The sequence below is a fragment of the Chelonoidis abingdonii genome, chromosome 3 (genome assembly GCF_003597395.2).
Source record: "Chelonoidis abingdonii isolate Lonesome George chromosome 3, CheloAbing_2.0, whole genome shotgun sequence".
NCBI lineage: Eukaryota > Metazoa > Chordata > Testudines > Testudinidae > Chelonoidis > Chelonoidis abingdonii.
Genome location: NC_133771.1, coordinates 57,679,004 through 57,703,254, shown reverse-complemented (window position 1 = coordinate 57,703,254; position 24,251 = coordinate 57,679,004). Strand labels below are relative to the sequence as shown.

Here is a 24,251-nt window from a genome sequence, read left to right as displayed (position 1 = left end):
GCACCTGGCATTGGCCACTGTTGATAGACAGATACTAGGCTAGATGGACCTTTGGTCTGACCCGGTACGGCTGTTCTTATATTCTTATATTATCATTTGAAGAGACTCTCTTTATTGTGTTTCTGTGCAATGCCTAGCATACTTTGATAACACAATATTATATATGACAATAATAATTATTAATTCTAGTTTTGCTGTACTGAGTTACTATTGAGAATTCACCTATTCTTTTCTTCACAAAACACGTGCAGTTTGCATATTTTAAGGACGTATACAAGGGTCAAAAATATGCTTGGGGCACAAATAAAGGACAAAATTGTAGTGTGATTTACTATATGAACATCCACCTCCCACTGACTTCAAAGAAACACTTATTTCAAAGGTTAGAATTTGATGATGTAATTATTGAAATCACGACTATGGAGCTAATAATGAATTAATGTTGTTGGTAATCTACTTTATAGCCAGGGGAAAAACCTTGCTGCCCACTTGAAAAGTATAATTTATAAATCCTACAGTACATTCACATTAACTGCCAGCATTCAGCATCACTAGAAACATGACCCCTCTAATTCAACAGCAAAAAGAACAAGAAAATTGCTCCATTTGATCAAAGTTCAGAAATAGAATTAATGTTAATATACAAGTGGCATCTCATCTGTCTGCTAAATTCTGAAAATATGCCCTATGTAGGTACTGTCTCCTCTGCCACAATGATTACTGAATAAGATGCCAATGTGGATACAATCCATGATCATTAAGAGCAGAGTGCACACTGGTTGTATCACTTTTTCTTTGGGCTAAATTATGGAGTCACCATGAGCTCAGAATAAGCACTTGAATGTAGTTTGAGGACCCAGAAGCAGACCAAGTACAAAATTGCTACACTCCAAATCACAGTTTGGTTCCTGATTTTCTGTTCCTCTGGGAGTTGTTACAGGCTTAGGGAGGGTTTAAATAAGGAGAGTCTTTTTGTTTTAGAAAAGATGACACAGCATGCTGGTCAGATGGGATTCTCCAATGATTCAAAGATCTAGTCAAGGAATTTCAGGGTTTTGCCTCCCTCATTCTGTACAATCTCATTATCTTGTAGTTCCCTAAATATATCCCACTTTTCTTCTTGGTTTCTGAAGAATTTTTTCACCCTTTAGAATCTGGAAATAGAGCTCCTGCTAACATTATGGCCAGTGGTGTTTTAGGAAGTATCCAGAAATAGGCCCTAGAACTCAAGGTATTTCATACATTCTCCAACAAGCATCTCTACTGCTTATTCTCCAGATATTTAGGAAACAAGAGACTGAAATTGCTCAGTGACTTCAGGAGCAAGAGTTCAGAGACACTTCCAGTCTGAATTTGATCAGACAGCAAAGTAATACAGTACTGTCAAGCCACCAAGCCAGTGCAGGATCCATATTTATAACTTGTATATTCACGTGTTTGGGCTCAAGTGATACCACAAAACTGTATCTATAATTTATCTTTTTGACATGGCAGTTAACAAATTATTTTAAATAATTTTATTGATTTCCCCTTGCTCTTCATATAAATAACTTGTAGTCATTATTTGTTTCAGTGCTATTGGTATCTTGTGTTAGTAAGCAATGATCACAAATGTGTCAAAAAGTATTTTAAGACTCACATACATGGGATAAAATTAAAATTGCACATCGCTGGTAAAGTCTAAGGGATTTATTTTTACTTGTGTATCATTCTTACTGTACATGCATGTATAATTTTTAATAAGGATATTTTACATGTGTGTAAAGATGTCTACTAATCATATTTCAATTTTAACAATAATGTATCCTCACTTCAGTGGAAAGAAAAAGTCATTTGTTCTTCTACCATATAGAATAATAAAAAAGAATGGTTAATCAATACAGTAGATGTGCACCTAAAGGATAGAGAGGGAAAAAGTGAAGGAACAAAGTGCACATAAAGAATTCAGTCAAAAAAGTAATATTTGTTTTACGAACTAAAAATGGAGGCTTTAGAAAATCAGTTTTGCTCCAAATACTTGGGCATCACTATTGTATTGACTGAAACCCAATGAGCTAAATTCTGCTGTTATCTATTTATTTTGTGTATAAACTGAATCATGTATTTGATATTGCTTTCATGCTGAAAATTTTGATATCATCTGAGATTGCAAAGCTCAATTTACCTGAACTATCAAAAAATACTGATTCTCTGATAATTTATTTATGTGCTGAATTCTTCTGTAGCTGACTCTGCCAATCTGTGCTGAACATTATTTAGCAAGAAGGCACTGAGGCAATGTCCCAGAAAATGTATGAGACAGTTCTTGTAAATTACTTACAGTGGGGTGAGAAACAAAAATTGAGTTCTGCACACTTGAATTAATAAACTCTTTCTTGGTTGGTGTTGGCTCCTTTCTCCATGCTTCAGTTAGGAGCTCAGATCTTCTGGAAAGATAAAAATAATTTTCCTTTGAAGTTATTCCTCTTTGCTCTACATTGTAGGCCACACTTTTCTCATATCTGTAGGTCTGTTCTGAGTAGAATCCTGGTGCCTTCACTCCTCTCTTCTATGGATTTTTTTCTTAGTAAACTTTTTTTATAGCCTGTCTGTATAATGTTACTGCCTTGATACTTGTATTTAGTAGGTGTCTCAGCTTCTCCTCCACACACACACACAAGTGTACAGGTCAAATTATGTTCTCTGTTACACAGGTGTAAATTTGGAGTAACTATATTAATTTAAATGGCGTTACTCTGGATTTACAGATGTGTAGTGTGACAAAGCTCCATGCCTGTATTGGTGGGTCTCGCACTTCCTGGCGGATACAGTGGCCTCAGAAGCTCGCTAAGGCCCTCAGTATGACCTCCCTTTCCCAGTATGGCGGCAAAGGTTACAGCTTATTCAGCTATTTTCATCACAGGCCGGTATCGGAGGTGAGAAGGTGGAATACCCACAGTCTCTGTTGCTCCTTAGAGCTCCATATGCTGAGTTTGGTCTCCTGCCTGGACCAAAGTTTGTTTCCCCTTGCAAAGGGATCTCTGTAGAACATGTGGAGGGGGAAATGGGGGAACTCGGGTGTACCCTCTACTCCAGGTTCCAGCCCAGGGACCCTAATGATAGCAGCTGTTAGCGGCTTCCCTCCTCCACTGACGTTGCTTTGATTCCCTGTGCTACTTCCCCATGCTCCCCTTTTCCAAGCTTCACCCTTACCTCAGGGTTCAGTAAAGCTTCCTCTCCTCCAGTTCCTTTCACCTGGACTCCGAGAGAGAGAGCTGGCAAGGAGAGCTTTTAAAGCAGTATCAGTGGGACCTTAACTGGTTCCAGCTGTCTCCATTAGCCTAACAGCCTTAATTGACTAAATTGGCATCAGGTGTCTTGACTGGCCTGGAGTAGCCCTTGTTTGGCTATCCAGGGAACAGGAACCTACTCGTTCTGAGGCTGATATACCTGTCTTCCACCACCCTCTTATATCCTTCTGGTCTGAGTCCGTCACAGTAGATTACTTATTTTCCAGACCAGAAGATTCCAATGCGGGGTATTGAAAGGCCCATAGTGATCCTGGGAGACCCAATGTACCCCTTACCCCCAAGGGCTCATGAAGCCTTACACTGGAAACCTGGACAGCAGCAAGGAGTGCTTCAACAATAGACTCAGGAGGTGCAGAATGACCATATAATGTGCATTTGCCAGATTAAAAGCTCACTGGCGCTGCCTTTATGGCAGGTTAGTCCTAACTAAGGATCATAGAATCATAGAATCTATGATTGAATGCGTGTAGGAGACAAATAAAGATTTATTATCCTTCAGAGAGTATGTTTTTATTAAATACTAATTAACACAGAGAACACGCTTGGTGTAAAGGGAGATAACAGTGAAGGGCAGTGTCCTGATGTAGGCTCTCATAGCTGTGTGCAACTCCAGCTATCATTCTGGAAGCTGTCCGAAGAGGTGGAGTGAATGAGGTACTGAGATGGGCCAGGAAGATGCAAGGAATCTGTGGAAGGAGTTTGGAGAGGGCATGATAAGCAGTTCTGTATCAGCTGCAGGGGCTGGGGGGCGACAAGCATGCATGTGTTTTGCTTGAAGTGCAACTAGGGACTTCAACATCTATGTTTGCTTCTGCATCACTTTTATCATCTGTTCCTGACCCATTACAATTTGCTCCTAGGTCTCCTTCTTGTCCGGTCTATTTTATAATTTTCAGTAACAGTCTGTCTCCATGCCTGTTATTCTTGTTTTTCGGCATATGAGGACTGGAGCACTTCTTGAAACATGTCCTTCTTGCTCCTCCTCATCACTTCCTTATCTGGTGGAGGTGATCCACCGGTTTGTAGGAAGTTCTCCTGAAGGCCACATCTGCAGAAGCACAGAAAACAATAAACAGAAGCATAATTTTGAGTGCACTCAAAGCATCGAATCATTATAGTAAAATACACCTCTTTTAAAATAGGAGCCAGTTTCTCATTGTCTTTTGGCAAGCACACAGCTCGACGAACAACCCAAACATGGTGAGTTCAGGACAGGGCCGGAGAGTCACTCAAGATGGGTCAAAAGGTCTAGGTGGCCTTCTGAGGGGATCACTGCAAGCAACTAGGGACAAAATTGTAAATTCTGCCACCATTTTTCATGGGATCATTGAAGCTCATATCTCACTCCTGAGGGTAAGCAAGGATGTAAGGGTGGACTCCTGCATGTGTGTGGCATCAGACCAGGTCCCTATACTGCATGTCTCTGTGCTGCTTTGGTCCCGGCACAAGTGATTGCCTATTGCTGTGGAAAAGTTTCCTACAATGGGGAAAGGAACAAAGCAGCTCTACCAAGAAACCTTTGGCAGAGAATTGGGAAGTACCTCCAGGAAAGCTTCCTAGAGATATCTCTGGAGGATTTCTTTGAAATCTCAGTGTTCATTAACACACTTTTCCACAGGGCCCCTACTGCGTAGTTGCATAGGGGAATGTGAAGCAGATGAAAACACAGCTAGTTGTGTACATTTCTATTCCTTAGCCCACTTCCAGTGTATAACAAAGCAAAGGACAGCTCTACCTCGTGTAACCGAGCAGCATCAACTCAAAAAGATCACTTACCAGAGCTTCCCTCTCCAGCATTGTGACTTCTGGGACTGGCTTGAACAGTACTGGGTCAAGAAGAGCGTTACCTGTCCCATCTCATCCTCCAGCTTGACTTCCTCATCCACCACTTTGTCCTAGAGGTTGAGTCTGCTATCTCCAGTCCCACTGAAGCATCAGCAGGGCTCTTGGAAGCAGAGGTGGGGTCACCACCAAGGACGGTGTCCAGCTCCTTGTAAAAGCAGCAGGACTTTGGTGCAGCACCAGAGCCACGGTTTGCTCCCTTGCTTTCTGGTATACCAGCCTCAGCTCCTTTAGATTCGCATGACACTGATGCATGTCCTGTTTGTAGCCCTTATCCAAGATGCCACAAGAAATCTGTCCATAGGTATCAAAGTTTCTACGGCTGGAGCAGAGCTGGGACTGCCCAGCCTCTTCTCCCCACAGAGCCAACAACTCACATGTACTCCAAGCAGGGAAGCATTTGCTGCATGAAGCCACCATGGTCAGCTGGGAAAATGTGATGTGAGGTTTCCATGCGGAGCAATCAGGAAATGGCCTTTAAAGGGGGAGGGGTCGATGCCTGTGTACCTGGGTGCAGGGCAGCGAAGTTCAAACTGCTGACCAACAGCAGTCAGAATGGGCTTTGTGGGACATCTCCTGGAGACCATTTTACAGTCACATAACCAAGCGCAGTGTCTACACTGACACTCTGTCGATATAACTTTGCTGCAAAAAGCTCAACGCATCTTGTCTACGTTGTTTTATTTTGTTGGAAAAGCAGGAGAGTTTTGTTGGCAGCAGGAGCATTGTAGTGTGTACACCTCCACTGTTTTGTTGACAACAGCTGATTTTTGTCAACAAAACTCTGTAATGTAGACAAGACCTTATACTATGGTTCTGAGCTCCAGAGGAAAGCTCATGAGGAAATAAATAATTCTGTATTAAGTGCAAGGTTTTGATGGTGTGTAATAAATGAAGCACAGGGTCACATAATGAGTGATGAAATAAAAAGAAATATTGAATAACCACTGCTTTGTCCTTCCTGTGCACTGAAAGAGGCAGATGTCTCATTAAAAATAGTATGTGACACAATAATTAAAAAGTGCATCAAAAATCCATATGCAGGAAGAGGATGGAGTTAGGTTGCATCCACAACCTTAATTCTGTCATTTTACAACTCTTGAGCATTTGATTTTGCAATCTTAATATCCTTTTAACATAGTTTTTGTTTGTTCGTCACTATGTAATATCATATATAGAGGATGTGCAACCTGACTGAGGCCTTCCATGCACCGGTTTTTTTAGCATTCAGGTAGCTATGCTGGTGTAACTGCACTGGTGCAGACCCCAGATTTGCAACTGCTGATTTACACCAGTACACCATATCTATTACTACATGCACCCACAATGATGCACCTATATTCGTGTAACTATAACAGTGGCTAAAAGTCTCAGTGTTGATAAGGCCTGAGTTATTGTGGCTATTAAAACCTTAATGTCTTCATTTCCAGATTTTTAGTGTATTTAAATTAAGCTACCATGATAATGCATGATTATTAATTAATTAATTGTTATTATAATGGGTGGTGCAGGGCAAGAAAGAATTGTCATTCATCCTATAATAATATGAAGCGTATGAGAGAGGGCATAGTCCAAACCTCTGTTGTTTCTGCTGTTTGGCTGGAGAGAGTTGTCAGAATGGCTGTGATAGTAGAGGAAGAAGCACTTCTGTTTATACTGTATTGTCTGTATTCTACTAACTGGAAAAGACATCAGCTTGATGTTATGTATGAAATACAAGTGGCTAAGGGAAATCTATCTTCTCACTAAACTTCCCTGCTTAACAAAAAGAATACAGCTACAATTCATTTTTCTAGCAGTAGACATAATGTTACAGTCCTAGCCTAAAAGCAGCACCACGAAATAACTACATTTTAAAAGTTCAGATAACCACCAATGTCTGTCTTTCACATTATTGGATATAAGGGACAAATAAGTGTTAGTATTCTGGCTGTTTTGCAGACCTGAGACTCCACAGAAAAACTTCCTATTTAGAGCATGTAAAAAAAAATGGACAAGCAAGGCCTTTTCCATATCTCACATATTTAACTGCATAACAGTAAGAGTTAGAACATTCCCACACTCATCACTATGTACCAGGATCAGGCCTGTGAATAGTTCCACCGAAGTAAGTGGGACTGCTTTCCTGAAAAGGAATACTCCTTTGTGTCAAGGCTGCAGCATCACATCTTTAGCAATCAGCATTATGTCATTCATGAAAGATTGTACACAAAGGATCCAATATGTAAGCTACTCAACACCTTGATTCCCATTAAATTCTCTGAAAAATGAGTGCCTCAATGCCCTGTAGGACTGGGCCAAAATTAATTGTGAATGAACAAACTTCAGAAGGGCACACTAGTTTTGTTTGCTAAGAAATCTGACTTTGAGATAAATATCTTTAAAGTTCATGTTTATCCAAACTTTGGTCTAAAATTGGTCTGACAATCTCATGAGAACAAACTCTCTCTTGAGTTTTCCAATACTTTCCAGTTCAGGATGGCTCATAAATACTATGACATCAGCATCCGTCTTTGTATTTTACTACTTCTGCTGGTACAAGAGGAAGCCAAGAAATGCAGAGGCACAAGAAAATGAGTAAAAAAACCCAGTTAACCCAACATTTCTATTAATTTCGCAAATGGGTCTAGATTCATTTCAAGTTTTGAGCACGTCTTGGCTGCTTCTTATTTCTTCCTAACCGTTATCCATTCCTTGTACAGATATTATCAACTATGACATGCACATATCAAAACTATAATAAAACCTGACCATCGGCCCTAGCTTTGAGCAGTATCAATATTTAGCATAAAAATGACATGCTGACGTATGATATGTGCACTAGGATACATTTCATTCCCACAACAGAACTGAAAGTTGAGATCAATTTTTATTATTTTTCCAGTTTAAATTACACCAGATGCACTTTACACAAACTACAATTCTGCATCTGTGCTGCCAGTCATTAAAACATTTAAGATTGTTTAACTGTTAAATCTCATTCAAACGAAGACAAAACTCAAATTTCAAAGCTCAGTTTGAGGAGACTGCTTCATACTCAGCTGCTATCTCTAAGTCTTATTTTTATTGGTGCTCAGCAAGAACACACCAATGTCAGTTCACACACTTGCCAGTTGTTCACAAAGTTTACTCACCCTCTGACCTTCTTTCCCTGGTGGACCTGGAGGACCTTCCAGCCCTGGCAAACCCTGGAAATACAAACATTCAAGAATGTAACATTTCAAGATGATCTTGGCTTAATTTGACTCAGCCTGTAACAAACCATACTTGTAATCAAAGGAAACTTAAAATGTTCATTACTGATAGAGATCACCTTATGTTCAGGACTACATTATGTTCACGTGTCAAAAAAGTAACACTTTTTACTGATGATCGTAATACCAGCATAACCATATTGTGCCATATAAAAGCCAATGGCTCAGAATAATTATTGGGTTTTGACACAGTATTGTTTTAAATATAGTTATAAAGGGTTTAACTATGATTTGTATCTGTACTACCATATATCTTGTAAATTCAGCATGCCACATACAAATTAGCTGGCTTCATTAAACTAGGGGGTCGCACACTCTGTAGCTTGTGTAGGCTGAGCTTACTGCACAGTAGGGGCTCCTTGCATTCCTCCATTCCCCTCCCCCATGAATTATCTGGGTGCCACTTTCCCATCCCACTCTAGGATCCCCCATCTTTCCTCACACACCAACAGCTCTGATTGTATCTCCATTCCCACTTCTCTCATGCCCTTCATTTGCCCATTTCCCCTCCATACCAGGGTTCTCCAATCTCCTCTCCACCATGGTGTGACATTTTCTCAGGGTGCCCAGGACTCTGAGTCACGGCAGTAACCTCCTTCCTCAAGTAGAGAAAGACTTGCTAGTGCTAAACTGGGTGTCAGCTCTCCGATACCCTCAGTCTGCTAGCCATTCAAACAATTTCCTCAGGGCTCTACTAGCCTTTACTTTGCCTTGCAGGATGACACTTGGTGTACCCTAGTCTCCAAGCTCCTCTAAAGCATCCCCCCTGTAATGTCCGGCCCTGTCTCTAGGCAATCACAGAATTTCCAGGTCAGTTGTCCCCAGAGAGACAGTGTACACAAAGTTTGACAGGCACAACCCAGGATCAGGTCCTTTATTACATTACAGCACTGAAATATATTTATAGTGAAACAATCATAAGTTTATTATCAAAGGTTACGTTTATGAGATAGTGAACAAGTGGAAACAGAAATGATTACATATAAAACAAAAGCATTACATGCTTCTTAGAGCCCAAACTTAACTTTAAGAGGCTAAAATCCTTGTCTGAAGTAGTTTTTCACCTAAAGCAAACTCCAAGCACCCACCAGGTTGGGATCCGCCATTCACGGATGCAAAAAGCAAAAGTAGCGAAAAAGGATGTATCCTTTTGCATTCCCCTTACATTCCCTCAAAGTCCTTGTTTTCTCCCGCAGTCAGTAAACCCTCAGTGTTTATTCTCTGGTGCTGTTTGACTTCATGTTGACTTCACATCTTTGTTCTTTATCAGCATTCAGTTCAAACTCAGATGCCCATTGTGAAACATTAAATGCTTAATTTATATGCCAGTTAGCTAGATGGACAAACATTCCTGATCTGAGGGAAAAAACCTCTCTCTGCAGGTGACTCACACTTGATACAGAGGCCCAGGATATATTGTCAATATATACACATAACTTTTTAAATAGCATTAGTACATACTTTTCATTATTAGTACATAATGACCAGTGTGACACCAGCTTTTATCTGATACCTTACAAGACCTATTTATGGATAAGTACCATAAAAGCAGTGTTTTAGGTGAAGAGTTTGTAAGGCTTATTAAGAGCTGCTGACACAGAGTAATGAACCTTTTGCCAGCTGGCACCAATGGACCTCTGTGTCACACATGAGTTGAGTTCTGACTGCCCCTCATTGCCAGGTTCCCATTATCTCCTATGTCACTGTCTGTGCATGCTTCAGCTTTTCTTATTCCTCTTTGTACCCCAGGCTAGGGTTTTGTGTGCCCTATTCCTCCATATGAGAGCCACCAGAAACTATGTTGCCTGCCCATTCCCCCCCTACCAGTGTCCCTATTTTCCTCCAAAGCTAGGGACTATGAACACACTGCCATTGCAACCTTATTTGTCTGAGTGATAAAACATTCAGTGTATCAGTATGTTAAACTCTACCAGGAGCATGTATTCTGTAAGGTGTGTGATAGACCCAGGCCAGATGGGTACAGCAGAATAGCAGAAGGCAGATATACTGGCCACTGGATTAACAGTTTTCTGTTCCCTGACTGACCAGAGCAGGGGCTGCTCCAGGCTAATGAGAACACCTGACTCTGATTAACCTGCTAAGTCAAGTGAGGCCATTCAGTTAATGTGACCACCTGACTCTAATTAAGGCCCTGCGGATACTATAAAAAGGGCTCACTCTAGTCAGACAGGGGAGAGGAAGTGTGGCTGAAGGGCTGGCTAATGAAGACACCCTCAAACCATTGTTAAGGGAGCCCTAAGGTAAGGGAGAAGTAGGAGAGCTGTGGGGAAGTAGCCCAGGGAAATGTAGCAACTCTGGCAGAGAAAGGTTGGCTGCCAACAACTGCTACCATTAGGGTCCCTGGGCCGGATCCCCCCAACCCACCACTACAGGAACATCTCCTGGGAGGGGAAGTCAGGCCCCTGTTAGGGCAGGAGGCTAAACAGAGACTGTGGGAGTGTTCTCACCAACCTCCTTGCAGGCCTATAATGAAAAGGGCTCAGTAGACTAACCCTGGCCCTAGAGAGAGAGAAGGGCTATGTGGACGGTCACAGTGAGCCACTGAGGCTAGCATACACTGCCTAGAAGCGCAGGACCCACGGGAACAAGGTCAGAGCTCTGCCACAGGTGTTAATGGGCACCATCAACCAGTTTGACCAATAGATGAATGTGAAGGTGCTTGAAGCTGTGGCTGTGCTAAACCAATGGCAGAGACTCAATGTGTCCCACATTCTACCCTCTCCCAACCTCCTCTTTCAATTTTCTAGTTGCTCCCCAAATCAATAAGATTCTGGCCAGTGATGCCTATAACATTCCCTGAAATATTGGAATTGATTTCATGCAGTGTTCAAAAGTTAACACATTACATACAGACCAACACTTTTGAGTATAGGGTCTTGCAAGCTCACCCAATAAATAGCAATACACACCATATCTCTGAAATAAAGTTTAGGCACTTTGCCCTGATCTTATAACGGATTGTGCCCTGGTCGACCCTTGAGCCCACATCCAGTCTCACTGTTGAGATCAAGGTGCAGGGTTCTGGCTGTGCATAACAAGTCACAGGATTGGAGCCTTAGGTTTTTTATTTATTCAAGATAAATTCCCCTTTTGACTAGTTAAGACGTAAGTGTGGAATCATGTCATGTTTTTAGAAAACTGTGCATATTTCCAGAAAATGAATTAAAACATTATAATCTGTGATTCAGGTGATAACATTGAAAAAAGTAATGAGGTTTAAATTGCTACCTCCCAAACCTTAAAAAGGTGGCATCACTTTATTAAAATGAATTGTATGAATTCACTTTTAAATAAAAATTAATCTGTTCAAGAGCTTTCCCATTTATATAATTTCTCCACTCTGAATCACAACAGCTGGGAGAATTCCTCAGACTTTATTAATTCACTACATGATATTCTGTCACTTTAATTTAAAATGTTAACACATTATTGTTTCAGACACTTCAAAACTGCTGCAAACTACATTCAAGCTTCAAACAATTTCTAAATTTTCTATTATTAATGGTTGATGATGCATAGTTGTTCACGAAGTCACAAATATAACAGTTAACTTGCTAGAAAATATTTGTGTATGTTAAGGTAAAACATTTCCTGTGTGAACCAGAAATCATACAGCACTAACTGTAGTGAAGCTACGTAGTTAAACACACACATGCATTCTCTGTGAATGCCCCTCTACTTCAGAATTCACTCCTACAGGTTGGTCTACAAATTTGCCCTGTATTGTTAATTTCCCAAATACAATGCACAGATAGCTCATCTTTTTGATGATACTGTTGCTGGGAATTCAAGAGGTGGAAAGATTTTAGTTTGTGATTTTTCTCCCCCTCCTGAACAGTGGTTGCACACAGGGGAGCAAGATGTTGCTTTGCTTTGTAATTATTTGATTATGAAATGTAATCAAATAATTTATTACATTTACAAATAAATTGAGGGCAAGGGTACATGGAACCTTGGAGAGGCATTTTTTATGTTTGCTTGCAAAATATAAAATAGATTCCTAAAACTAAAAATTAAGGTCCCGTATGCAATGACTTTTCTAATCACTTCAGAAACTGAGCGGTTCAAAAAGCAGCCATTATTATATGCCCTCAAGATAAAAGGACAGCTTAGCATATGACCTATTGTCTATCCTTTGGCAGAAACAATTAGTTAAAATGACAACACACCAAATATTTATTCATAAAGTAAAAAAAAATAATTTTATGAAGGATTTTATGAAAGACATTACCTTCAAAGACTGTTGTTAGCCTTACAGACAAGTACAGTGTTTGGTCTTCCTAAACCTTAGCCATTTTTTGTCTGGGCAGCTAACTTTCCACTGCATCCCCAAACCAAATGACCTTTGTATTGTGGTCAATAAGAAGGTAAGTTTCTTTAAAAATAAGAAACAGCCATAACAAATATGACAGTGTATGAACTCCAGAAACTTATGTATTACATAAAAGGAAGCATTCAGCATTATGTACCTGTACAACCAAGTCTTAATGGAAAAAACCGTCATAACAGCTTAACTGTACAACACAGTGACAACTAGTTTTGTAGCCAACATTTTCTGTTCTAAATCTGTTCTCATTCTTTTTCTTCTAATTTTAAAATATCACATAAGAACGGCTGTACTGGGTCAGATCAAAGGTCCATCTAGCCCAGTATCCTGTCTACCAACAGTGGCCAATGCCAGGTGCCCCAGAAAGAGTGAACCTAACAGATAATGATCAAGTGATCTCTCTCCTGCCATCCATCTCCACCCTCTGACAAACAGAGTCCAGGGACACCAGTCCTTACCCATCCTGGCTAATAGCCATTAATGGACTTAACCTCCATGAATTTATCCAGTTCTCTTTTAAACACTGTTATAGTCCTAGCCTTCACATCTTCTGGCAAGGAGTTCCAGAAGTTGACTGTGCACTGTGTGAAGAAGAACTTCCTTGTATTTGTTTTAAGCCTGCTGCCTATTAATTTCATTTGGTGACCCCTAGTTCTTGTATTATGGGAATAAGTAAATAACTTTTCCTTATCTACTTCTCCACATCACTCATGATTTTATATACCTCTATCATATCCACCTTAGTCTCCTCTTTTCTAAGCTGAAAGGTCCTAGCTTCTTTAATCTCTCCTCATATGGGACCTGTTCCAAACCCCACAATTACGGACAAAGAAACAGCTAAGGAGATTTATATTCAAGGAAAAGGAGAAGTGCTCAGTGTAATTGGAAACTGAAACGGAAGAACTGCTCTGTTCAAGGGGCCGTTCCCTGGCAGTGAAATTTAGTTTCATTAGGGCCTTCTGGTTTACAGATGAAAACACAATATGTTCCAAAGTACCCAACATCCTAGTTTTAGAAATATAATAAAATAGCAGCTACTGATCTTTACTCAATGAGGTACTAGACAAAAATAACTATACACCTTCAGTCACCTTCCAGAGTAACTTTCAAAATGAATGAAAGGGACAATTGTCCACCAGAGTCCTCTTCACTACAAAGGAAATAGAGAAGCACCCATTGCTTAAGTTGTTTAAAATTAGACTGGAAACACGGAAGAATCTACTTCAGTGGATAATGCTTTAATGGGGTAAACTTATACATAAGGACACAAGAGCAAAGTATCCCACTGCGTAGGAAAGATAGGAAATATGGCAAGAGACTACCCTGGCTTAACCAGGAGTTCTTCAATGATCTGAAACTTAAAAGAGAGTTCTACAAAATGTGGAAAATAGGCCAAATTACAAAGGATGAATGGACAGTTCTGGTCAATATTTTCATCAATGATTTAGACAATGGGATAGAGAGTATACTCATAAAGTTTGCTGATGATGCCAAGCTGGGAGAGGTTGCAAGTGCTTTGGAGGGTAGAACTGGAATTCAAAACAATCAGGACAAACTGGAGAAATGATTTGAAGTAAATAGGATGAAATTAAGTAAGAACAAATGCAAAGTACTCCACTTAGGAAGCACCAATCCGTAGCACACATGCAAAATGGGAAATGACTGACTAGGAAGGAGTACTGCGGAAAGGGATCTTGGGGTTATAGTGGATCACAAGCTAAATATGAGTCAACAGTGTAACACTGTTGCAAAAAAAAAAAAAAAAAAATGCTATCATCATTTGGGATGTATTAGGAATATTGAAAATAAAACATGAGAAGTAATTCTTTCGTTCTACTCCGCACTGAATAGGCCTCAGTTGGAGTATTGTGTCCAGTTCTGGGCACCACGTTTCAGGAAAGAAGTGGACAAATTGAAGAAAGTCCAGAAAAGAGCAACAAAAATGATTAAAAGTCTAGAAAATATGACCTATGAGGGAAGATTGAAAAAATTGAAGTTCATTTAGTTTGGAGAAGAGAAGACTGAGCAGGACATAACATTCTTCAAGTACATAAAAGGTTGTTACAAGGAAGAGGGAGAACAAGTGTTCTCCTTAACCTGTGAGGATTAAATTGCAGCAAGGGAGGCTTAAGTTGGACATTAGTAAAAACTTCCTGTCGGGGTGGTTAAGCACTGAAATAAATTACCTAGGGAAGTTGTGGAACCTCCATCATTTAAGAGAAGATTAGACAAACACCTGTTAGGAATGGTCTAGATAATGCTTGGTCCTGCCATTATTGCAGGGGACTGGACAAGATGACTGCACAATGTCCCTTCCAGTCCTAAGATTCTATGTCTTTTCTACCTCTAACATCTATGATTCTAATACAGAAATAAAAGGGATAGATTTTTGAGTAAAGGACATAACAGTAGAGCAGGGGTTCCCAAACTTGGTTCACAGCTTGTTCAGGGTAAGTCCCTGGCGGGCCGCGAGACACTTTGTTTGCCTCAGTGGTCTGCAGGTATGGCCACTCACAGTTCCCAGTGGCCACAGTTCACCGTACCCTGCCAATGGGAGCTGTGGTGACCTGGCCCACATCGCTTCCCAAGGCCGGGAATGGTGAATCGCGGCCAATGGGACTGCAAGTGGCCATACCTGAGGACATTCTGATAAACAAAGTGTCTCGCTGGGGGCTTACCCTGAACAAGCCGTGAACCAAGTTTGGGAACCTATGCAATAGAGGAAATCCAGAAAAAGAACTCCCCATCTGTTTGAGAGAGATGTTGAGCATCCACCTCCATATCACCTCATGAAATGCTCTCTTGATAAGCTCTGTCAGTTTGGGATGGGAAAAACTGTGTCTGGGAGAAGGTAGTCTGTTTTACCCCATGTCACCACTTCCTAGCAAACATGTTTAGTAATGCCCACAGGAACTAAGGTGACGTATCAACCTTAACTCTCATGTGGTCCTGTTCTGCACTGCCATATCTTCTTGGGGATGACAATGAGGAGTGGGAAGATGTAAGTGTCAGTACTCTAGGTGGGGTCATGCTGGCAAGAGAAATAGAGGGCAGTCTTCCACAGATGGCCTGCAACCTATGGGAATTTTCTGAAAATCTTGAGATATAAGATTGGAAAGTCATGCCTTGTACCCACTTTGTGGACAAGTGAACTCCACTCCAACCCAACTGGATGATCTCTTTGAAACTCTGAGTTTTCTGAATTTCTTTTGCCCTCCTGCAGGTTCTTCCATGGGAGGACAGGATATGACCCAAAGATTAAAGCCATATATGTTTATATACATTTATTTTAGGGTTTCATATGTACAAAGTCCAATATGCAACATGTAAAAATTGGCCAAACAAGTTACTGCTCTGAGACATTACAATATAATGGTACAACCAAATCAAATACAAAACAAGTGGTATATGCAGTTTTTATAGCCAATATCTTTCATGGAACTGACAGGCTTCTAGGAGGCTTTTTAAAGGGAGGAGGCAGAGTGTGCTTGGTGAAAGTTAAATAAAAGGAGGACACTAAGGTGTGTCATGAAAAAAAAACAGTTAAGAGTTTCAGGAGTGGGCAAAGGAGGCATCAGACAGGAAACCTTTGAAGAACATAGAGGATGAATAGGGGCATAAAAAGAGATTAAATAAGATACGTAGGCAGATGCTGAGTTGTGCAAAGCCTTAAAAATGAGGTCGAGTCACCTAAACTTGAAGCAGAGAAGAATGGAAATTTATGAAAGAATTTGCAACAGACTAATCCATGACTAGAATTGTGGGCAAGGGAAATGATGGGTTAGATATGAAGCAAGGAGCTGGTTCAAGTAAATAAAGTGACAAATGATAGATGTGTGGACTATGCTATTAGCAGTGGGAATGGAAAGGGAATGCTGGATTTTAAAAATGGTATAGCAATAGCGGGGAATCTTTTAAATTAATCTGAAAACTCACACATTTGTATGCAGTGTTATTGCAGCCATGTCACTACCAGGATATCAGAGAGACAAAGTGTAATATCATCTTTTATTGGACCAACTTTTGTTGGTGAGAGAGACAAGCTTTGGAGCTTGTCACCTGAAGAACTCTGCATAAGCTTCTGTCTCTCACCAACAAAAGTGAGTCCAATAAAAGATATTAGCTCACTCCCCTTGTCTCTCTAACTCACATATTGTAAATCTCACACAGAGCAGAAAATCTATAATTTTAATATTTTTAACTGGGTGGTTATTATACACCACAATTCTCATACATAAGTTTCATGGGCTAACATGGAAGAGTCTGTATGAGTTTTGTTAAATACACCTCTATCTTGATATAACACTGTCCTCGGGAGCCAAAAAATCTTACTGCGTTATACGTGAAACCGCGTTATATCGAACTTGCTTTGATCTGCCGGAGTGTGCAGCCCTGTCCCCCTGGAGCACTGCTTTACCACGTTATATCCAAATTTGTGCGATATTGGATTGCATTCTATCAAGGTAGAGGTGTATCTTGAATGAATCATCAAAATGCGTCTGAGTTTCTTGCGTTATAGTTACTGATGACACATAGTAATTGTTAAAATTTTCAGCTGATCATACCCTAAATCAACATTTTTGATAAGTAATTGGAGATAAGAGTTATTAAACCTTAGATGAGAGAAAAGAAATGTTTACAATGATGGAAGTAAGTGACTAACAGTGCAATCTAGTTAAACAGTTTGTCGTTTCAGAGGTATTAAATGAAATGTGTTAGATTTCATACAACTCCCCCATTATAAGCTGCTCACCACAGGATAAAGAGTAAAATCTGATGTGACCATGAAGATACAAAAAACATTTTTATTGATTTAACAGGACTTTAAACTGTTTACAGAAACAGCAGATGTCTGCTTACTAGATTTAATGGTACAAATTAATTACATTAGAACATATTTTGAACAAAAGCAAAGTACTAATCATAACCTCAGTTAGTTATGAAAAGCAGCTGAAGTGGACGAGTGAAGTTACTTAAAGACATTATTCACATTCCTTACTTCCTGAGGCAACTTACAGCCCATGCCAAAAACACAGTACAACAAATATATTATACAAGTGTATTTTAAGTATATAAAAGTTAGTACAGAGTGTGTCTGATGGGTTTTGAAACATATGATTGGACAGGATCTCTATAAACTCTTTGTTCTGCTGAAATGGATTCCATTCATGACAACCTACCATTATTAGCACAAATAATAAATGCATCAGCCTCACTGAAGTATGGAACTGCTTCTTCATGAGAACTTCACGGATTAATTCAATAAAAAAAAATATGTACAAAACTCATTATAGATTTTATTTTTCTTCTCGTTATGAAGCAGTGAGATTCTTAGGTGAATCCAATTCTAATAATATGTCATTTCTGCAAGACAGCAGGTAAGCTATATGTGGAGTTTAGGGAGACAAGTCACAAGTACACAAAAATCTAAATCAGGCATATGGAACCATCTCTCATGGCGATGTGTGAACAGATCACTTCCCCATGTTTCGAATGTGTGAATTTTTTTATAATATTTAACTAAATAATAATAAACCTTCCTAGGACTCAACTGTCATAGGCATTACTAAGTTGTTCAGTTTGGCAATACTAAATTTCTAAACAAAAATGTATGTTGACTCTGTAAATGGGATTATTCAAATACCATAGAACCAGACCTGCTCTCATTTACATGATAGGAAATAACAGAGCACAATTTGGCCCTTTCTCTGTATTTTCCTTTACAGGTGGATCAGTGATGTTTACTACCATGTGCTGATGTTGAACTGCATGTGCAGTTTTCATTGGTCTGAATGGAAGTCTTGATTTGGATAGAAGGCAGTATATATGGCCCTGCCTCTTGCAAGGATCGATGGTAGAACGGCATTAATTAGCACAAGTAGTACCAGTAATTTACTAGCATGATTAAAAGGTGACTATTAATGTCAACCGTAATTTTGAAGCAACAAAAGGCTGCTGCATACTGGAGGGAGCAAAGAGCCTTCCCTGGACTTGCATGGCATGCTAAGCATCACAGTTACTGCGCTCAGACAGCCACAGGGGTTTGCCACTGTATAATTTGGCTAACTTGGGGAAGGTAGGGACAGGCAGTAAGCAGAGTCTTGATTTGACTCCACTACTTCTCAGCTAAATCTGCTGGCTTGAGGCCCTAGACGAAGCATGCCATACTCCTTCTTTAAAGGGGTGTTGCGAACTGCGGCACAACCTACAAGCCCTCAACACGCACAGCATCTTAGAGCCAGGGTGCTGCCGCTTTGCCTTGCCTCTAATGTGGGGCTGTGCCTAATGCCATGAATGACCCACCGTGAACAATATATTGTTTTATAGTGGAACCCCTATTTTATGAACTAATTGGGGACTGAGCAAAAATTGAAACACTCACAATCTCAACATCTTGAGAACATCTCAAAATTACAGAAGGTACAGAATGTATTAATCATTCAAATTATAGTGTATGTTACAAATGTACATGGTGTGCCTGATTTTTATTTGTGATAACTGCATCTCTTCTTTCCCATCAAAACTGTCTTTTTCAAAACTATTACAGTCACTTGAAAGGTAGCTGACAGATTTAAGTTACATTGTATGGCAGAAAGATAAGATCAATGCTCATAAAATCAGGGTTCTACTACAGGTCACATTTACTTTCTTCATATAGCACCACAAATTTAATGAGGAAATTTGATCAATATTTTTTTAAAATAACCATGTGGGATTAATTTAATCTAAATGGGACCTGACCCTGCATTCAAAACTCACTGAAGTATATGGAAGTTCCATATGCAGAGCAGCTGCAGGATCAGGTCCCATACTGCTCCTACTGAAATCAATAGGTGTTTTGCAGACTCCAGTCCTCTTACTAGTCACTCTGTTACCACTCCACTGACTTCAGTCAATCTCAAAGCAGAATTTAGCCCTAACTGTATATATCAGATTATATCAAAATATGGCCTATATTTTTAAAATATATCAAGGAAGCAAACAAAAATATAATCTCATTTTCCTACGGGTGTGGTAATTTCTACATCTTTTTCAGATAGTGGAACTTTAAACCTATTTTAATTTACTTTCAACAGAGACCACCATTTCAATAAGAAATGGACAGAACTATTTCATAAAAGTTAATAGTTTATGAACCTAGCACTTTTACTAGACAAGGGTTTATTTTCTAAGTGAAAAAATGCATAATTTAAACTCCTGAAAGAGAGTCACTTCAAATGTCTCTTTACACTGAAGTGCACTAGTAATAGAAAGGAACAGGGAACTATTCTGACATCATTCTTCTAAAGAAAGACACACAAATCATTTACATGTCAACTGAGTGGACTGCAGGTTTTTACAAAACAACATAAATCTTCTCTGAGACCAAAACATAAATCTTCCCTGAGGCCCTAAGCACCAGCTCTCTTGTATTACTGAGCAGAGGAGATAAAAATAAAAATAGTTTGAAATTACAGAAATATCATCTGCTTCTCTGGACAAGTTTACTTTGACAGAATCTTCTCTCACATTTAAACAACATTTAAAAACCAGGAGCATTTCCAAATTCTGCTACAAGAGTTAAAGATAATCCCATCTAGCCCAAAAGAAATGGATAGGTTAATATTTTCATGAGCACTAATAAATCTCCATTTAAATGGCAGAAATGGTTAAAATCCAGGTTCCTGTTACTGGAGACAGATTTTTAAATAATGAAAATATAAAATCACTTCCAAGTTATATATTCATTTATTAATTAGTCTGCTCTCTCCTGCAGTTTTTAATTTTGAGAGGTGGAATAATACTGGATGAAACATTTATGAAGAGGATTTCCCTTGTAGGGCCTGAATCTGCACATCCTTTTTCACACTAGTAGTCCTATTTTGGGATGTATGGAAGGACCAGTTGCATAGAAAATCATCCCACTGGGTATGAAGAGCATTACTTCAAACGGTTAACATTAAACACTCAAGGATACAGTATATTACATCTCCAGTTAATTAACTATTCAATAATTAAGGTTTTAAATACAGTGGGTATATTGAAACTTTGTGTAATAAAATAATTTAGAGTTTTATTCCTATGTGACTATTACATAACCTGCTACATCAAAGCTGAATAGTCTGTTGTTGGTGTGGCATGTTTACTGAATCCGAAAGTGACCACAGAACTTGCCCAGGCCTGAATTTGCAATTTCCTCATGCTGACTGCTCTGCACAGTATCTGTGTATGAATTTCCCTTTAGCTTGATTTAACTAAGCCTCCAAAGCCCAAAGAGTCAGCATTCCAAATATCTGTTTAGCAAGCAAGTCTTAGATACGTTTGCTTGTGACTGACTTAACCTTTGGCTTCTGTGTAAACACTTGGTGCCATCTGGATAAGTATTTTATAACTCCCAAAAGGGATAGGTCCACAAGAACGTACAGATGGACACTCATTTTCCTGGGGAACTAAAAGCAGCAGATCAAGTGTCAAGAGGAATAGTTTTCATATACTTTACAAGAGAGATCGCTGCATTACCTTTCTTCACCTGTCACTCTTCTGACATGACATGCCCAGGCTTAAGCTGTGGGTGCCAGAGAGGAAGAGAGGAGCTTAGCCAACTGACATTTCAGAGACCAGTCTCTCCCTTCCCAAGCCTAAATTCTGTATTTTGACAAAACTGTGCAGTATAACACCATGACCCCTGCTTTTTATTCCCTGGAGGGTCTCTAGAGATTTATTAATTTTTAGGACTTGAAAACAAAATAATATATTCATGTATAAACCAGCTTCAGTAAATTACATAATGTTAAGGGTGTAAAAATATAACTACAGTGAGAAGATTCAAAGTTCATTCCTAACTTACACTATTATAAATTTTAAAAAGTGTTTAACACGGAATAATAATGAACCTTTAATACTTGTATAGTACTTTAGATAGGTAAGCACTATACAAACTACACACAGTGGCAGAAATGAAGTACGACTGTGAGCCCTAACTTTGGATTCCCTGCATCAAATCATTACCATAATCAAGGACTCAATGTAAAGGATATTCCACGAGCAGATGTATGAATGACTGACTTCAGGAAAACATAACATCTTGAACTGAAGATCTTTTAAAAAAATGCTTTAAAATGTAGTGATCAGAGCCATTAGAGCTTATTATGTAATACTGTGTATGATTCAAATGCATATACTTAAATTCTGCAAGAGCTCTTAGAAACCCTCCCTGAACAAAACTCCTTTTGACTACCCACTTCAACAGAAGTTACATGCATAGATGCTTTTAAATTTATCTTTGTGTTTCCTTCTCAGCTTCGGTTGTATTATATTTCTAATTCAGTTTCTTTTTCTCTAAAAATTTTAAGCATGGTGAAATTACATTAAAAACAGCAAAATATATAACATGCTGTGGAACTTTATACTTACATATTATCTTTGCAACACTCAAACAAACATACTGCTTTAAGGCCTGACCCAAACCCCTAGACTTCAGCAGGCTACAATCAGACCTTTATTTAACAGTATGACATACGCATTCCCTCTTGAATTTTTTGCTTCTTCTCTATGAATAAAGTTTTGTTGTTGGTGGTGGTGGTGGTTTTTGGAGGGTGGTGAAGAGATTTTATGAAAGGTTTTCAGACTTGTATTATTAACTGGACAGATTCTCCAAACCATTATGATCTCTCAGAGCAATCCATATTTTGACTCTCGTCAATATCCAATATAACTGACTAAACATTTTGAGGAGCTTTAGAAGAAGTATTTCCATTGTCAAAATATTTTGGTATGTGTTTCATCTATCTGTTAAGACTTATTGAGTAATTATGTATTTTGGCACACAAACTAAATTCTGATCATGCATTATTTACAAGACCTGCTATATTGGCTCTTCTGGTTATCTCTGTCATGTACATAGTTGTTGAAAAAAATGTGGATTTTCCCTCAAAATACAGAGGGCTCCACTATCCCCTGCATCCTAATTCTGCTTCGTGTTGGGAAGTGGGGAGGGAGGGTGGAGAGTCAGGGAGCTACTTACGGCTCCCTGTTTCTATCATGGCATATCTCTGGCATGAATTAGAGCAATACTGGGTTTGCTCTAGCTCATGCTAGGGCTGGGGCAGCACAGAATATGGGAGCCTAGGGCCTGCTTTAAGTTATACCACTGGTGCCTAGACTCCAAGAAACCTCATGCAGTGGAGGATGTGCATAGTAAAACAGAGCTCTGCCACACCAGTGTCACTCCCACTCCCTGAGCACTTCCTCTACACTGGGGTGGAGAGTAGCTGACATAGGAAATGATCTGCCAGCTTTATACCTGCAAGGAGTTCTCTTGTTGAAAGTTAACGCCAGAATCCAGCCCCTTTGGATCTTGGATCACATGAATAGCACAAAAAAGGCTAGTGCCAAATCTGGTCCAGAATCTCTGTTTGCCAAAATTTCAGATTAAAAGTGAAGTTTATTTTAGTTATGCCCCCAAATCACGTAAGAACAATTTATTTTACATTTTATATTTCCATTTCACCAAAATAGCCAAACAAACCATTTTCTTAGTAGGAAAAATCAGAAATGGCTCCAAGTAATGCCAAGCTTCAGCCCAAAATACTCTTTTGTGATGACTTCTAACCCCTTGAATTTAACAAGATTTGTAACTGAAACACTGACACCTCAGTCTTTGCTACAGCAATCTGAATAGTATTGCTATCAGGCCCAATTCAGTATTATCTGAACCTCGGGTGTTATCTGACCTGCTATTTATTTATGGCAGAATGAGCCATCTTTCATCTGAGGTTATGTATTATAAAGTCATGGCTACATAAAAATCATGCAAAATGAAGCATAAGATTTAGAGACTGGATTGAATTTTCCTCTAATCACTGTCCCTGACCTCATTTGTCTTTTTTTAGAATTTGCCACCCAAAACCTATGACACTTTGCAATGGTACAATGGACTATCTATTCAAGCAGTGTTGTAATCTGTCTTCAGGTTGCTATGGTGATCCAGCCTCAACCTTCCCTCATCTTTCAGTTTACTACTGTACATGGAAATTCTTCAGATGAAATTATCACTTCTCTGAGTGCTTCATCAGTTTCTGCAGAACTAAAGCTGTTTTATTATGCCTGAATCATTTGGACTGGAACACTTTATATAGCATCTTCTGTCCTAGCTTTCCTACTCAGATCTGAACCTTAGAGTTCAGAAAATAAGATGCTAGCACTAAACCTCCAAGCTTAATTACCAGCTTAGATCTGATTTCGCTGCCACCAGACAGGAATTTCAGTGCCTGCCTCACTCTGGTCTCCCCAAAACCTTCCCTGGGGAACCCCTGAGTCTCACAACAAAGGGAAATAACCCACTTCCCTTCTCACTCTTTACCTCCTCCCAGGATTCCCCTCCCTGGGTTACCCTGGAAGATTACTGTACTTGAATTGTCCTCCTGTTTTGTAATTCAAGGAGTTTACCTTCCCCTCTCCTTCTTTTCCCTCCCACAAATTCCCTGGTGAGCTGCCGGCTCAATCCCCTTGAGCCCCTACTAGGAAAAAATCCAACAG

At 39.5% G+C, this 24,251-nt stretch overlaps 1 protein-coding gene across 1 annotated transcript in view; it reads right to left on the bottom strand.

Annotated features, from left to right (window-relative positions):
• Positions 1 to 24,251, bottom strand: part of COL19A1 (collagen type XIX alpha 1 chain) — a 335,594-nt gene that overhangs the window by 142,424 nt on the left and 168,919 nt on the right. Inside the window, exon 15 of the mRNA XM_075063425.1 lies at positions 8,267 to 8,320. Coding sequence (XP_074919526.1) covers positions 8,267 to 8,320 — 54 coding nt within the window. The remainder of the gene's footprint in view (positions 1 to 8,266; positions 8,321 to 24,251) is intronic.